The sequence below is a fragment of the Carettochelys insculpta genome, chromosome 8, assembly GCF_033958435.1.
Source record: "Carettochelys insculpta isolate YL-2023 chromosome 8, ASM3395843v1, whole genome shotgun sequence".
Lineage (NCBI taxonomy): Eukaryota > Metazoa > Chordata > Testudines > Carettochelyidae > Carettochelys > Carettochelys insculpta.
In genome coordinates, this window is record NC_134144.1 from 59,449,108 (window position 1) to 59,465,116 (window position 16,009).

General features: G+C 41.1%; 1 protein-coding gene across 2 annotated transcripts in view; it reads left to right on the forward strand.

The window, feature by feature from the left end:
- NCKAP5 (NCK associated protein 5) overlaps positions 1–16,009 on the forward strand; it is a 408,546-nt gene that overhangs the window by 177,845 nt on the left and 214,692 nt on the right. For both annotated transcript variants that reach the window (XM_075001775.1, XM_075001776.1), the window contains one exon: positions 5,263–5,344. In XM_075001775.1, coding sequence (XP_074857876.1) covers positions 5,263–5,344 — 82 coding nt within the window. The remainder of the gene's footprint in view (positions 1–5,262; positions 5,345–16,009) is intronic.

The following is a 16,009-nucleotide window of genomic DNA, read 5'->3' on the forward strand; positions in this document are numbered from 1 at the left end:
TTATTCTGATCAGACAAAAAGACTGGAATGACAACCCAGTGCACAAAGGTTGTGTGAGGAGCGGTGTTCCCCACAAGCTGAGAGTTCTGTAGCTGCCCAGGAGAGTTGTTGCCCAGCTGACTAGCAGAGCTCTCACAGTACCCGTAGCTGGCAGCATCTGTTTTACTGGTAGTGCACACCCTCATATGCCTTGGTGAACATAACAAAATTTATTCTACCCATGGATGGAAAAAAATAAAGGGAACTCCTGTGAGGAGGGTACTGTTGTCCCTTTTTCTATGTGTTAGCCAGCATTTGATTGTTCACATTAGGAGTAGAAATTGGTTAAGAGAGTTAGGTATTTCTTTGCAAATAAAAATGACTGTACCAAAGAAGATTCACAAATCCCGTTTCTGTGAACTTAATGGGAACAAACACTAACAGGTTGTTTCCTTAGTGTTTCCAAGTCTGCTTTTGCAGCCCTCCTGTACTCCAAGAAGCTCTGTCTGCTACCTATCCAAGCCACCCTTGTGAAAAGCTTCTCTGGCTCTCTGGTTATTTTCTGCTTCTGATACACCCAGACAAAGCTGCAGCCAATCAAAGCCCAAGCCCTTGCACTAGCAATCAGTCCCCATGAAACCTACAAATGCCCACTAGGATTAATATATGGTTTGCCCTTTACATGGCCTACTGCCTTGGATAGCGGTTTCCATTATCTCATGCTGTCTTAGTCAATAAAGGAGCCCAATTGCTTCTTCCATTCAGGCTGAATGCAAGGGTGGCTAGTATACCCCTCAGCTGTGATTGCAGATCAGTCAAAGACATGCTTGATAGCAGCCATTAATGCTTAGCAGCAGAGCAGCAACATCATTGTTTCTTTTTTAGTATCTGAGCTGAGATTGACAAAATTTGCATGCTGTTATAGCGCCAGATTGTGGCCAATCCAGCATGGGATGTAAGTGGGAAGAAAGGATTACTCAGGGGCACGCTTGTGCCTCTCTAGCAGAATGAGCCATGATCCCTCCAGTCAGTCTTCACACACTACCTCCCTCTGCACTAGCTAGCATTGCCATGCTAGGAGGGAGCACGTACAGCATTTGTTCCCAGACCTATGGCTGAATTAGTTTCTCCAGATTCTGGTGAGTTGGTTAGATCAGTATTTCCCAAAATGGTGTTCCATGTGATATTAATAGGTGCTCGGTGAAAAACCTTTTCCTTCTAAAATATTAAATATGAAATTTTGTATGTGTCAAAAATATTAAGGTATTTAAATAATATTTAGATTGTAGATATAATAATATTTATAACATGTACTTAATAGTTTATTTGTTATTATGTGATTCATGCCAAAAAAGTCAGACACAATTTGGATTGTTTTGGCATGAGTTATGTTCAGAAAAATCACATGTCGCTGCACTCGATAAGGGGCTCCAACTCTCCAGCATTGTTCCTAATATTAATCAAATTTGTGCTCAAAAGGTGCAAAAACACTCTTCCCCTTAGAGAAAAAACCTGTCATATGTTACTTATTTTTATTCTCCAGTAGTTGTCTGAAAATAACAAATTTATAAAAACATAAAATTTAAACATATTTTTCCATGCTTAATTTGTTTTGCATTTTTTTCATATAAATGTTTTAAAGCTTTAAGGAAGAACAGTCCTTTTTTGAACAATATTGTCCCTTCTGTTTTTTTACAAAAGAGCAACACCAACCATCCGTCTTTCAGTGTTATATTGATATTTTGTTTTGGGCTTGTACTTACTTTTAGTTTTTGTGCTTAAATATAGGGCTGCTAACTGTCCTCCTATCAGAAGGACATTAATTGTTCATTCAGATGATTATCTCTTGTTTTTTATTTTACAAAGAACGAAAAATAACATCTTAAAAATCCTAATAGTTTTTAATTAATTTTTGTACATTACATGCAGCACTTTTTTGGTATGAAACCCTGTACCCTGTGCCCCCCCCCCACACCCACTTGCAAGACCAGCATGTATGTGCTCTGTCAGTATACTCCAAACCCACAAGTGTTCTGTGGCCAAATTAGTTTGGGAAACACTGGGTTAGACCTTCTTCAGGTACTCCAGCTGCGGCACAGCCCATCCTCCACGCTCAGTTCTAGAAGGAAATCAAGTTGGCTTTTATTTTGTTCCAAACACCTCAAAAGCCTCAAGGTCACCTAGTTTGCTCATCATTCCTACACTACATTGTTGGCATTTTATCAGTGGCAGCCCTCCCCATTTTTGAAGCAGGACTGTAAAGAATCCTGTTCCTACTGCTGCTGAAGATATATCTATCTCACAGAGCTGGAAGAGAGCTCATCAAGTCCAATCTCCACCCCTCACAGCAGGGCCTATCACCATCCCTGACAGATTTTTTTAATCTATTTGCCCCAGATCTTTAAATGTCCCCCTTCAAGGGCTGAGCTCACAACCCTGGGTTTAGCAGGCCAATGTGCAAACCATGGAGCTATCCCTCCCCTCCCCCCGGGTAGAGACATAAAGGGTAGCAAGAAGTCATTCTATAAATATATTAGAAGCAAGAGGAAGACCAAGGACGGGTAGGTCCTATGCTCAGTGAGGAGGGAGAAAAAATATCAGGAAACTTGAAAATGGCTGAGGTGCTTAATGACTTCATTGTTTCGGTCTTCACCAAGAAGGCTGACGCAGAAATGCTAGTGAGAAGGGTGTAGGTTTAGAGGGTTAAAAAAAAAATTAAAAACTACTTAGAAAAGTTAGATGTCTACAAGTCACCAGGGCCTGACAAAATGCATCCTATAATACTTAAAGACTACATAGAGGTTTCTGAGCCTTTAATTATCATCTTTCAAAAGTCCTGGAAGTTGGGAGAGATTCCAGAAGACTGGAAAAAGGCAAATATAGTGCCCATCTATAAAAAGGGGAAGAAAGAACAAACCACAGACCAGCCAGTTTAACTTCTGTGCTGGGAGAGAGAATGGAGCAAATAATTAAGGAATTCATCTACAAACATCAGGAAGAAAATAAGATGATAGGTTACAGCCAGCATGGATTTGTAAAGAACAAATAATGCCAGACCAATCTGATAGCTTTTATTGACAAGATAATAAGTCTTGTGGATAAGGGAGAAGCAGTGGATGTGATATATCTAGACTTTAGAAAGGCATTTGACAGGGTCTCACATGATCTTCTTGTCAATAAAGTAAGCAAATACAATGTAGATGGGGCCACTGTAAGGTGGGTTCATAACTGGCTGGGTAACCATTCTGAGAGAGTAGTTATTAATGGTTCACAGTCATGCTGGAAGGGCATAACAAGTGGGGTTCCACAGGGATCTGTTTTGGGACTGGTTCTATTTAATATCTTCATCAACAATTTAGATACTGGCATAGAAAGTACACTTATTAAGTTTGCAGACAACACCAAGCTGGGAGGGGTTGCAACTGCTGTGAAGGACAGGGTCATAATTCAAAATGATCTGGACAAACAGGAGAAATGGTCTGAATGATGAGGTTTAATAAGGAGAAATGCAAAGTACTCCACTTAGGAAGGAACAATCAGCTTCATACATACAGGATGGCAAACAACTGTCTAGGAAAGAGTACTGTGGAGGGGTCATAGTGGATCACAAGCTAAATATGAGTCAACAGTGTGATGCTATTGCAAAAAAAAGCAAACAAGATTCTGGGGTACATTAACAGAAATGTAGTGAGCAAGGCATGAGAAATGATTCTTCCACTTTACTCTGCACTGATTAGGCCTCAGTTGAAGTATTGTGTCCAGTTCTGGGCACCACATTTTAAGAAAGATGTGGAGAAATTGGAGATGGTCCAGAGAAGAGGAACACGAATGGTTAAAGGTCTAGAGAACATGAGCTATGAGGGAGGACTGAAAGAACTGGGCTTGTTTAGTTAAGAAAAAAGAAGACTTAGAGGGAACATGATAGTGGTTTTCAAGTACGTTAAAGAGCATTGAAAGAGGGAGGGGAAAAATTGTTCTCCTTGGTATTTGAGGATAGGACAAGGATCAGTGGGCTTAAACTGCAGCAAGGGAGGTTTAGGTTGGACATTAGGAAAAACTTCCTAACTGTCAGGATGGCTAAACACTGAAATAAATTACCTAGGGAGGCTGTGGAATCTCCATCACTGGAGATCTTTAAGAGCAGGTTAGATAGATACCTATCGGGGATGGTCTAGACAGTGATTGGTCCTGCCAAGATGGCACAGAACTGGAGTAAATTACCTCTCGAGGTCCCTTCCAGTTCTACTGTTCTACGATTCTGTAAGATTTAATATTGAACTTCTACTTTGATGTCTGCTAGATGCCATGGATTGTTCAGGAGTGAAGAGGAGAAAAAAAATCTCCTCAACCTCCAAAGTTTTAAATGTCTCTGGTATGTAACAAATACACAACTAAAAATAAAATCACGTGAAAACAATACATTAATTCATTTTGTTATATATAAAACTGGGTTACAGCCCATATCCCGCTCTGCTTTACTCATCTTCTCAAAAGGAGTACCAGTGGCCTTTTTCATCATTGATCTTTTCATACCTGTATGTAGCCATGTGGCCTGCACCCATATCCCCTGTGCAACAGGTGATCCCATTTTCTACTCCTCACTCATTGTGGGAGTGGGAGGAGTAAGGTATGCTCACTTTCTCTGTCCTTCGGAAGGCAAGTTGTCAACACTCTTGTAAATTTATCTTGGCATGTTTTCACAAAGTTCTGGTTTTGATGTGTCTTTGAATGAAAACATGGAGTGGAAAAATTAGAATAAATGTTATTTTAATTATCCTATAACATACCTTGGGAATAAAAGTGTCAGTGCCAGGAATTTCATTTGGGGATAAACTGTCCACACAATGCACAGCTGAGTAGAAATTTAGCAGTACGCACAAGAAGCTGTGGTATTTCACTTTTATGGAAAATTATGAATGTTTTTTTTTTAAAAATGGCACTAACTGTATGATTCTGCTGATGGTATCACTCAGACATCCAGAAGATGTCTGCTGGCTGCATGTGTTATCTGGTATTTGTTAAACTCTCTTTGTAGCTCAGGTAAAAAGGAATATCTCACTACCCTACATATGTGAAAAGTAAATTAACACTTTGAATGTGTTAATCATAGGCTCCCGTGTAGACACTAAGCAAGCTCCAAGCCCAAGATATCCTATGAATATTAATTTGGTAGTAGGCAGTAGAATGATCTAGTTTGTCCATTAAATAGTCCTAACATGATGTGTCTTATCCACATGCAGAGATTTCTGACCTTTAAAATGTACTCATATTTTAATTCTCTAGGATGGAGGAGACGGTGAGAACTCTACTACAGAATCAAGGACCGCCAGAGCAGAATGGAGAGGGAACAGTTAACATCATAAAGGTAATATTTTTACATTTTTAAAAAAAAAACCTAACTATATATCCAACATCCATGTCCAAATATTTTTGTTTTATCTTTATGAGTTTTGAATGTTGGTAATAATAGAATCATAGAATACTAGGACAGACTAAAATGCAGCCATGAAGCTAAGTAACAGCCACAGTTCATTTGGGCCTTAGGAATCATTGGCAGCTAAGATTTAATCTAAGGCTATATATGTGTTCGAGTAACTGACATGGAAATATATGGCGAGGTGATTCATTAAGTGATTTCATTGTTATGGTACATGCCTAAGAATCACAACTGTCATGGATTCTGTTTTTGTATCTGCCACTAACTCAGTATATGATCTTGGACAAGTCACTTAAAGTCTTGTCTTTGCTTTAGTTTCTCTGTTTGTAAACAGAGTTCTCTGTAAGCTGAGCACTTGTGCAGCCACACAGGAAAGAGTCAGGTGCTGCTTAGCTGGATAGCAGAGCTCCCACAACCAGCAGCATGTATTTTTATTGGTGATGTACATCTGCATGTGCCTTGATGCACATAACAAAATTTATTCTGTCTATGGATGGAAAAAATTAGAACACTGTCTGTAAATAGGGGATACTAATAGTCGCTAAGCTCTAGGCTATGTCTACACTAGCCCCTTCCTTTCAGAAGGGGCATGGTAATGAGCAAGCTGGAAAGATGCTACAGAGACCCTGCCATGAATATGCAGCACTTCATTAGCATAATGGTGACTGCGCGAAATCTGAAAGCCCCCAGCCTACTGTTGCTCCCTCTCAGCCTGCAACTGCTCCAGAGATGAGCTTTGCTTGGGACAGTGTGCAGCCACCAGCCCTGCCAGCCCCACTGCCACCAGCCCTGCAGGTTTTGCTGCTGCTGTCAGCTCCGCTGTTGTCAGCTATATGGGCTCCACTGCTAGTGGCTGTCCTGCCACAGCTGGCTTTGTGGGTTTTGCTGCCAGTCCAGCTCTGCTCCCCACTGCTGGCACACTCTGCTGCTGGGGCTCTCTGGTCTGTCACTGGGCCAGAGAGTTCCAGACCTGAGAAGCACAAACTGTACTTGTCTTTTTTAAATTTCGTCTTGTTAATTTTAGAGTAATTCTCTAATTTTTCAAAGTCTTTCTTAAATTCCAATCCCACCCTCCAATGTCATCCTTGCTTGTTGTCCTCTGCAGATGTTATAAGCGTAATCTCCATTCCTTTATCCAAGTCATCACCAAAAGAACTCAGTGGTACAGGACTGGAAGGGTGTATCTTTGGGGCTCCACTAGATACACCGTCCGAGTTTGACAGTGAACCACTGAGAACTACTCTTGAAGTACAGTTGTGCACTTGCCATATAACAACTCTATCTAGACCAAACTTTTTGTAGTTTGTTTATGAGAATGTCACGTCGGACTGTATCAAACCTTCCTAAAATGAAGATTACTCATATCTACTGTTACAGCAGCGAAGGGTCCTGTGGCACCTTACAGACTAACAGAAAAGTTTTGAGCATGAGCTTTCGTGAGCACAGACTCACTTCACCAGACGCTGGTCAAGTGAAGTGAGTCTGTGCTCACGAAAGCTCATGCTCAAAACTTTTCTGTTAGTCTATAAGGTGCCACAGGACCCTTCGTTGCTGTTACAGATCCAGACTAACACGGCTACCCCTCCGATACATATCTACCGTTGACCCCATCCACAAGGCCAATTACTCTGACAGAGAAGGAAATAAGTTTGGTTTGGCATGATTTCTTCTTGAAAAATCCCTGCTGAGTATTTCTTATAACCCCTAGGTGTTTAAAAACTGATAGTCTAACAATTTGTTCCAGTATCACACCAAGTGTTGAAGTTAGGCTGACTAGTCTGTAATTCCCCACATCGTCTTCATTACCCTTTATGAAATAGGTACTATATTTGTCCTTCTCCAGTCCTCTGGGACTTCATATATGAGTTCTCAAAGATAATTGCTAATGGTTCTGAGATTGCTTCAGCTAGTTTCTTACATACCTTAGGATAAATTTTGTCAGATCCTGTTGACTTGAATACACCCAACTTATCGAAAGATTCTTTAACTTTGTTTTTCCCTATATTGGCTTACATTTATTCCCCTCGTAGTGAATATTAATTTAGTTGAGCTCCTGGTCCCCATTAACCATTTTAGTGAAGACCAAAGTAAAGCAGGCATTAAAGACCTCAGCCTCCTTGATGTCATCCGTTAATTGGCTCTCATTCGCTTTTAAGTAGAGAACCTACACTTTCCTTCATTTTTGTCTTGCTCCTAATAGAACCTCTTCGTATTGTCGTGCATATCCCTTGCCAGGTGTAACACACTCTGTGCCTTAGCTCTTCTGATTTTGTCTCTATCTTTTTGTGTTACTCTGTGGTACTCCTCCGTAACAATGTGTCCATGTTTCCAGTTTTTAGAGAATTCTTTTTCAATTTGTATGTCATTAAAAAGCTCCTGATGACACAATATTGGCTTCTTAGTCTTCCTCCTATATTTTCTTCTCATTTGGGATTGTTTGCAAGTGTTCCTTTAACATTGTCTCTTTGAGATTGGATTGCAGATTTTTTGGATGCATTTGTGGAGGTTTCCTGCAGATTTAATCATGTGATGTGAGCTTTAATTAAAGATTAATCTTTAATTTTGCAGGTTACTAGAGCAGAAGGATTGTCTTGTATTTAAGGCAGTAGGACTGAGAAGACCAGAGTTCAGTTCCTGTTTCTGCCACAGACTTCCTGTGTGACCTTGAGCAAGTGAGCTGGAACCACGCTTCTCAGTGCAGATAGACAAATACATACTAGGTCTTCTCAACCTAGTGTACTGAAAATAGCAATATAGGTGGGGTAGCACAGGCAGCAGCTGGCAGAACAGAGATGATTTTGTTCCTTCTCTGTTGCTGTCTGTGCACACCTGGATTGTGGATCCCTAAGGCAGTGGTAGAAATTCTTTGCCTGCCAGGCCTATGTCTATGGGCTCTAGTATAACGATTCTAAAATTGTGGGTCAGGATCCTATTTTAATGGGGTCACCAGGGCTGACTTATACTTAACTGTTGCTGAAGCAAAGTCCTGAAAGAGTCAGCCCAGGACAGTGGGACTCCAGTTACATGTCCCCTGTCTGGGGCTGAAGCCATTGGGTTTCAGCTTTGCTTCATCCTCCCCCACCCAGGGTGCCAGGGCTTAGGCTTTGGTTCCCCCTCCTGGGAAAATGCAGAAATTTTTGTTTTCAAATGGGGTCATGGTGCAATGAAGTTTGAGAACCCCTTTTCTAGAACAGCTATGTGAAGACAGACTTCCTGGGAGAACCATAAGCCCTGAAATGGAAGGTGATCTATGTGAGCCTGCCATTCCTGAAAGGAGGCATCTGTCACTAGCATCATGGTAGGCTGGGGTGCAGAGATGGGTACCCCATTGCACACCTACAGAGGGTCTTTCTGCCAGTTTAACACAGAGAAGACTAATTATGGAACTCTAACCAGATTGCCCATGTAGCATCTGGTGGGTAAATAGATTAATTCCAATCACTTTTTCATGGGGTATAGGTGAAATTTGTGAAGTGTATCACATAGGAGCATGTAACCAAGAGTCCCAAGAATCCATGAGGTGTATTTTCACCAATTTCCTTGGTTGATCTTGAAGTTGGTTGAGACGGTTCAATATAATTTGCAAACCTTCTCGTGGAAAATAAGTGTTCAGTCATCAGGAAAATCATACTGCTCCTATATACTCTGTGTTCTGTGATAGAATCAATGTGGATTTTTTCTCTATTGATTTTGAAGCTCAAAATAACAATGAGTTTTAAGGCTGTTTGAATTAATTTGGTCACGTGGGGGTAGATCTTCCATGGATTAGCCAGCTATCAAGTTATGGGTGGTTCTGGATTCCCTGCATCATTAGATGAGCTGCCTTGAATAGCAAGCACTTGATGAATGCATTCATTGGTTTGGGAAAATTAAATGCTAGACCCTGTACTGTCTGACTAGGAATCTTGTGGATTGGATTAATAAATGCATGGCAAGGGTGTCTTGCAAGTCAAAAACAGTGAACCAGTCTTAAGGCTCTAATGAGGGAATTATGAAAGCCAGTCATCTCCTGGATTTAAAATGGTGGATGAATTTTTGAGATAATATCCTATGAGACAATTGCCTTAGAAAACATGGGGAATGAGGACAGGGTGATGTCAGAAAAGACTGGATCTGGATAAAAGTGCTTATAATTCCAGAGTGGGACTGTTGGGCTCTTGCTACTGGTGTCAAACCTCCTGCCTGGAAGACGTCTCAGACCCTGGAGAAACAGAGGAAGAGGTGCAGGGTCATTGTCTTTGATTTGCATGAAAGCAGCTGTTGAAATAGATTAAGGTGCTGAAAAAACACTTCTAGTTAAATGTAAAGTCTAAACCTGCCCCTGATGAAACAGGATTGTTTTAATGCAGTAACTATGGTCTGAGATGCCTCTGTTTCAAAAGCATTCACTCCAGCTAGGGGTCATGTCATCCCACTGATCAAAAATAAACTTGTCTCTGTCCTTTTTGTATGGTGTCATGTCTACATAAAATTATAGTGTGACACCAAATAGTAATATTTCAGTAACAGAACTCCTGAAATGCTTTGATTTCAGAGAGCCTATGATTGAAAGCATATTGCTGGTAGGCAATGCAGAAAGGGCCTTAAAGGCACTGAAAAAAGTACCTGGTTTTGACTTCTTCCTGGTAACATACCTGAGACAATGGTACAGTATTGTACCATTCAGGTTTTAAAAGAATATGCAATATATTTAAACTGGTTTTATTTTAAGGTCAGGATAGCATGAAGTGTCAAAGACTTCTTTTTTATTTCATCCTGACTCTTGTCATGTGTTTGGACTGAGGACAGGACCAATTCACCACTGAGGAGGCCTAGGCCTTCTGGAGGAGGCTGGGGAAAACTATGCTTTCTGCTCTTAGCTATACAGTTCCTTGGCTGCCCTAGCTAGCTCTGCCATAGTGGCTCCACTTAGCAGAGTAGAAACATGTGTCTTCCTGAGCTACAAATATCCCTTGGGGCATTTACTGCTTCTGGTAGCCCTCTGACAGTTTCTGTTTTAATGTGTGCTGATACAGGCTTTATGTAATCCATCCCTGCGTTTACATATATAGGGGTTATTTTTCTTTATTTAAGGGAAACTGATGTTAATGGACATAATTCAAAACTAAATTTTCATATCAAAGAACGTACCTGCCAAGCTTTTCCATTTCTTTGCTCTTCTGCTTATCATTCAGTCTATAACACAGTGAAGTCTAACAGCATATGCCTATCTCTGTATTAAATATGTGCTTAGTATATGCCTGTTTCTTAGCCTATGTCTACACTACAGCATAAAGTCAATTTTTAGGCAGTTAGCTCAATTGTGCAATGTCACTGTCCTCACTGCAAGGAACATTAGGTCGATTTTAGGGAGCACTAAGATCGACATTCTTACATTGACCATGTGAGTTGGCATAGCACCAAGTTTGTATTTCAAAGGTCAAAATGCTAATGTGGAAACAGCATTTCTTTAAATCGATTTTATTGGCATCCAGAGATGTCCCACATGTATCCCACAATGCCCCATAGTTGTCCATTCTGGCCGCTTTCATCTCCGCTCCTCTCCAGGTACACAGGAGGTAGGTAACAGGAAGACTGGGATTTGAATTTATTTTCTTTCTGACCAGCGTGAATAGCACACCACAGGAGCAGGGGTGGGGTAGGTGCTTTGCATTCTGGGATGATGACATCAGATACCCATAAGCACTTGCAGAATATTTTTTCCCATAAGCCACTGGCAGAACACCCCAGAATGCAATAGGGAAAAAGGCACTGTGGGATAGGTACCCACAATGCATTGCTCATACAGTTGAACATAGGTAAGACAATGGAGACATGGTAAGTTGACTTTCTGAACATTTGTGGACACAACTTAGACTTCATAAAATCTAGTGTTAAAAAGCTGACTTTATTAAATTTGACTTCATTTCATAGCGTAGACGTAGCCTTAGAGAAGTTATTCTCTTATTCTCACAATGGTCCATCTGCACATTCCAAGGAGTGGCAAAGACTAAGTAATGTGACTGTAGCAGTGTATTGGACAGATCTGGTTCCCACCTCTAGTTTTCCCCTAAACCATCTTTGAATTTCCTTTCTGCCTTCTTTCTGTAGCTTTTCTGTGGAATCATTTCAAATAACAAGCAGCTTATTCACGTATCTTGGGACCTGTGCTTACCATACAGCCATAACTCAGAGATGCACACACAAGGGCTTTGAAAAATTATGCAGCCAGATTCACCGCCTGCCTAAGGTGATTCATGGTGCCCTGATGCCTGCAGATACTCCTCCTTTGTTCAGGGATGGCCTACAGATTCTCTACTGGGGGTCACGTCCCCAGCGGTTGGTGATAAATTAAGTCCAAATATCATAATCAGCTGGTTGCCTTTCCTAGGCTGAAATCTTACTTGCCTATTCAGGGGTCTGCAACCTGCAGCTCCAGAGTCTCATGCAGCCCTTTAAAGACTTTGTGGCTCCCGAAGTTATAATTGCAAAGTGAAAAACAAACACACCTGATTATTTTCAATAAACAGTGAAGGTCTGAAAGCCCAGCGATGGGCAACTCATATCTAAATTACAAACGATATGTGATCTTGAAACATTGGATAACTCCCCCTTTAATATGTGCAGTGCATTGTGGGACATGATACTCTACCTGTGTTTTGATCGTGTTGCTAATAAAGTCTTGATTTTTTAAAAGGAAAAGGAAGCTTGCACCATTACTGCTCTGAAAGGCAGCATTCATTTTAAGAAAGAAAAGTGAAATTAAATGAGATGTAAAATTAGCATAATCAAGGTGGAGTTGGAATGTCTTTAAAAAAGAGAAAAACTTGAGATGAAAATAGATCATTTCAATCAAAATGGACCCAGTCCTTCACATTTATATCAAGTTCAGCTGGTCTGCCTTTATGTCTCATTTGCAATGAGAAATTTGCCAACAATAAAAAATACAATCTCAAGAGGCATTGTTTCAAAAAACACACTACTTTCGCTGAGTAGTATTCAGCTAGAGATGCCAGACAAAAAGACCAAGGAAGAGCGGCTACGCAAAGCACAGCAAAGAAAGAACACAGTCGCTAAATGGGTGAAATCACCAAGTAGCATAACTGTGGCTAGTTTTGAAGTAACTCAGGAGATCATGGAACAAAGAAATCCTATAGTGGAAGGCAAATATATAAAAGAGTGCTTTAGCAAAGTATCAAAGCAGCTGTACAGTGATTTCAAAATCAAAAATGAAAATGTTCAGAACCTAGTGTCCTCCAGAGAGAGAGAGAGAGAAAAGATTTGGGGATGAAACACATGTGTAAAGTATGACAAAATAAAATACGTAAAACATTTGTGAACGTCCATCAGCAGACGTATCCCATTACAAATTATTGTGTGTGCTGTTGTTAGAATAGTTGTTACAAGAAATGTGGTTTGATATTATTTTGGAAGGACTATTTTGTATTCACATGCTGCTTTTGAATTATTGGGGTTTTTATTAAATTAGTCAAAAATAAAGACTCTTCTTGCTGTTTTGGTTGTCAACTCTTTCCCTGTGTTGTTCAGCATTTCCCTCTTGAACTTGTCTCCACCCCAGATGAAAAGCAGTTATATTCCTTCAGCACGTCTAAGCTGTACTGGATGGATTGTTTTATTCCTAAAACATGAGAGTAGGAATACCTTAGAACCTGGGTTCCCCTCCTAGATATAGATTCTTAGAATGGGTTTTCTACATGGTCTAATAACTTAATCTCTCTGTTCATAACCTTCTTTTGTAACATCAACTAAATGATACTTTTTGTAGTTTTGAGGTGATTTTATGAGGTTTATAAAGCACTTTGAGATCCTTGGACGGAAGGTGGTATAGAAGCATAAAATTTATTTGTAAATATAAAGTGTACTTATAGTGTTTGTGTAGTATTTTAATAAGTTTACAAAACAATATTACCCATTTCTTATTTAGAGGCATAGCAAGAAGTGATATAGTCAGTTTTTTATTTGGTATATTATCGTTTTATTGGCTGAATATCCTTATACTCTACTAGTTTTGTCTGTTCTGAAAATAGCTTATGTTGCTACTTGTATTACAGATCTATTGATCAAGACAAGGGAATTTGCAAGGTTTTATATTAAAGGCTGTAATATGAACTAGAATCACAACCCCAAAATTAATCCATATATTTCTTAAGGAACACTCTCAGAGCTAACAGTTATCATTCTGCCTTTCAGCTAAAACTCCTCTACCATGCTTCTGAAGCAGGTAAATTAGATTTAGATTTCTCCCCTTTCTTAGTTACTGCTTCTAAGATCAAAGACAGCAGCCAAGAGATAAATGAAGAACAAAGATTTGTTTACCAGTCAGATGCTATTGTGAGTCAGATAACCATAACGCAGTCATAAAAGTATAGCCAAGCTTTCTTACTTAGCATCAGAATGAGGGGTTTGGATCTGAATTATATATATAAAATATTATTAGAGATACACATCTCCTAGAACTGGAAGAGACCTTGGAAGGTTATTTAGTCTAGTCCCCTGCCTTGGCAGGACCAAGCACCAACCCTGGTATCTTATTTGCCCCAGTCCCTAAATGGCCTCCTCAAGGATTGAGCTTGCAACCCTGGGTTTAGCAGGCTAATGCTCAAACTGCTGCACTCTCCCTCCCCCCAAATCTATGCTTATCACTCTAATTGGGAAGGCTTTAGTTGGGATAATGAATTCCCAAATCTGAGAATGTTCACATTTAGTTTAGACCCTTTAGAGAGCTGTAAAGTTAAGAGTGAGATCTGGAGTTTGTTTCAGGCCCATCTCTAACAAAATTAGGACAAACAAAATTTTTATATGCAGGAAAATAAATAAATTGTAGTTAGTAAAAGTACTAAGTGCAGGAAATGTTCAAAATACTATCCTCTTATGAGCCATAGACAAATATTTATTGCATTAGCTGGATTTCTAGGTATGAGAGATTTTGATCATAAGTCATAAACCCCTTCTCCTAATATCCATCAATCCTGTACTACCCTTTGACAGCATTGATGGAGACACTTTATGGAAACTGCTGCAACACCATGGCATCCCATCCAAAATTATTAACGTGATTTGTTTAACGTATGAACCCTCAACATGCCAAGTTACAAATGTAACAGCCACATGGTGTTTTGGTGGGGGCAGCCCCATAAAATGTACAGCACACAAAACAAGTTTCTCAGCCTCTCCTGCTAAATCCTGTGCAAAGAAAGAACTCTCACAAGCACTGAAACCGCGTGCCAGACAGGGCATGACGCTGTCAGGGAGCATGGTCCGCACAGCCCGGCAGCCATGGGGTGGGGGAAGGGCTTATCCACATGTTGGGGAAAATTGATTTTCACCTGCCACTGATGAGCATCCCTGGTGTAACCCTTCTCCAAGCATGCCCTGGGAAATCTTCACATAAATGTCGATATCTGTTTTGCTGGTTTGCAGTTTGCCCAGCACAGACCCCTCCACCATACAGAAATGAGATCCTGGATCTCCTGATGGCTCCATGCTGGGGTTCTTTTGCAGCCCTGTGAACTCATGGCTAGTAGGTGTGCTGCTGGGGTGTGCTCCTGTTGTCTGCTCGCCACACTGGCTACAGAGGAAAGGAAATGAATTCAAAATTCCAGGGCTGATGACCCCCTGCTTCCTCTCACTTACTTCCTGCTCTCCGAAGCCGTGTCTACACGTGCACGCTATTTCGAAGTAGCGGCACCAACTTTGAAATAGCGCCCGTCACGGCTACACGTGTTGGCAGCTATTTCGAAGTTGAAATCGACGTTAGGCAGCGAGACGTCGAAGTTGCTAACCCCATGAGGGGATGGGAATAGCGCCCTACTTCGACGTTCAACGTCGAAGTAGGGAACGTGTAGACGATCCGCATCCCACAACATCGAAATAGCGGGGTCCTCCATGGCGGCCATCAGCTGAGGGGTTGAGAGACGCTCTCTCTCCAGCCCTTGCAGGGCTCTATGGTCACCGTGCGCAGCAGCCCGTAGGCCAGGGCTTCTGGCTGCTGCTGCTGCAGCTGGGGATCCACGCTGCATGCACAGGGTCTGCAACCAGTTGTCGGCTCTGTGTATCTTGCACTGTTTAGTGAAAGTGTGTCTGGGAGGGGCCCTTTAAGGGAGCGACTTGCTGTTGAGTCCGCCCTGTGACCTTATCTGCAGCTGTGCCTGGCACCCTTATTTCGATGTGTGCTACTTTGGCGTGTAGACGTTCCCTCGCAGCGCCTATTTCGATGTGGTGCTGCGCAACGTCAATGTTGAACATCGACGTTGCCAGCCCTGGAGAACGTGTAGACGTTATTCATCGAAATAGCCTATTTCGATGTCGGGTTCACGTGTAGACGTAGCCCTAGAGAGCAGCGGAGGTGAAGTGATGACTGGCAAGGGCACATTGGGGGCATTTGTAGGATACTTTTGGAGGCTAATAAAATTGATTTTAATAACACTGCAAAATCGATTTTGGCATTACTCCCAGTGAAACTGGGTATACAAAAGTTGACATTAGTGCCTCTTAAAATGGACCTGTTGAGCCCTGTGGTGAAGACTGATGCTTCATAAAATCGACCTAAGACCCTTAATTTGATTTTTATCCCCTAGTGTAGACCTGACCTCA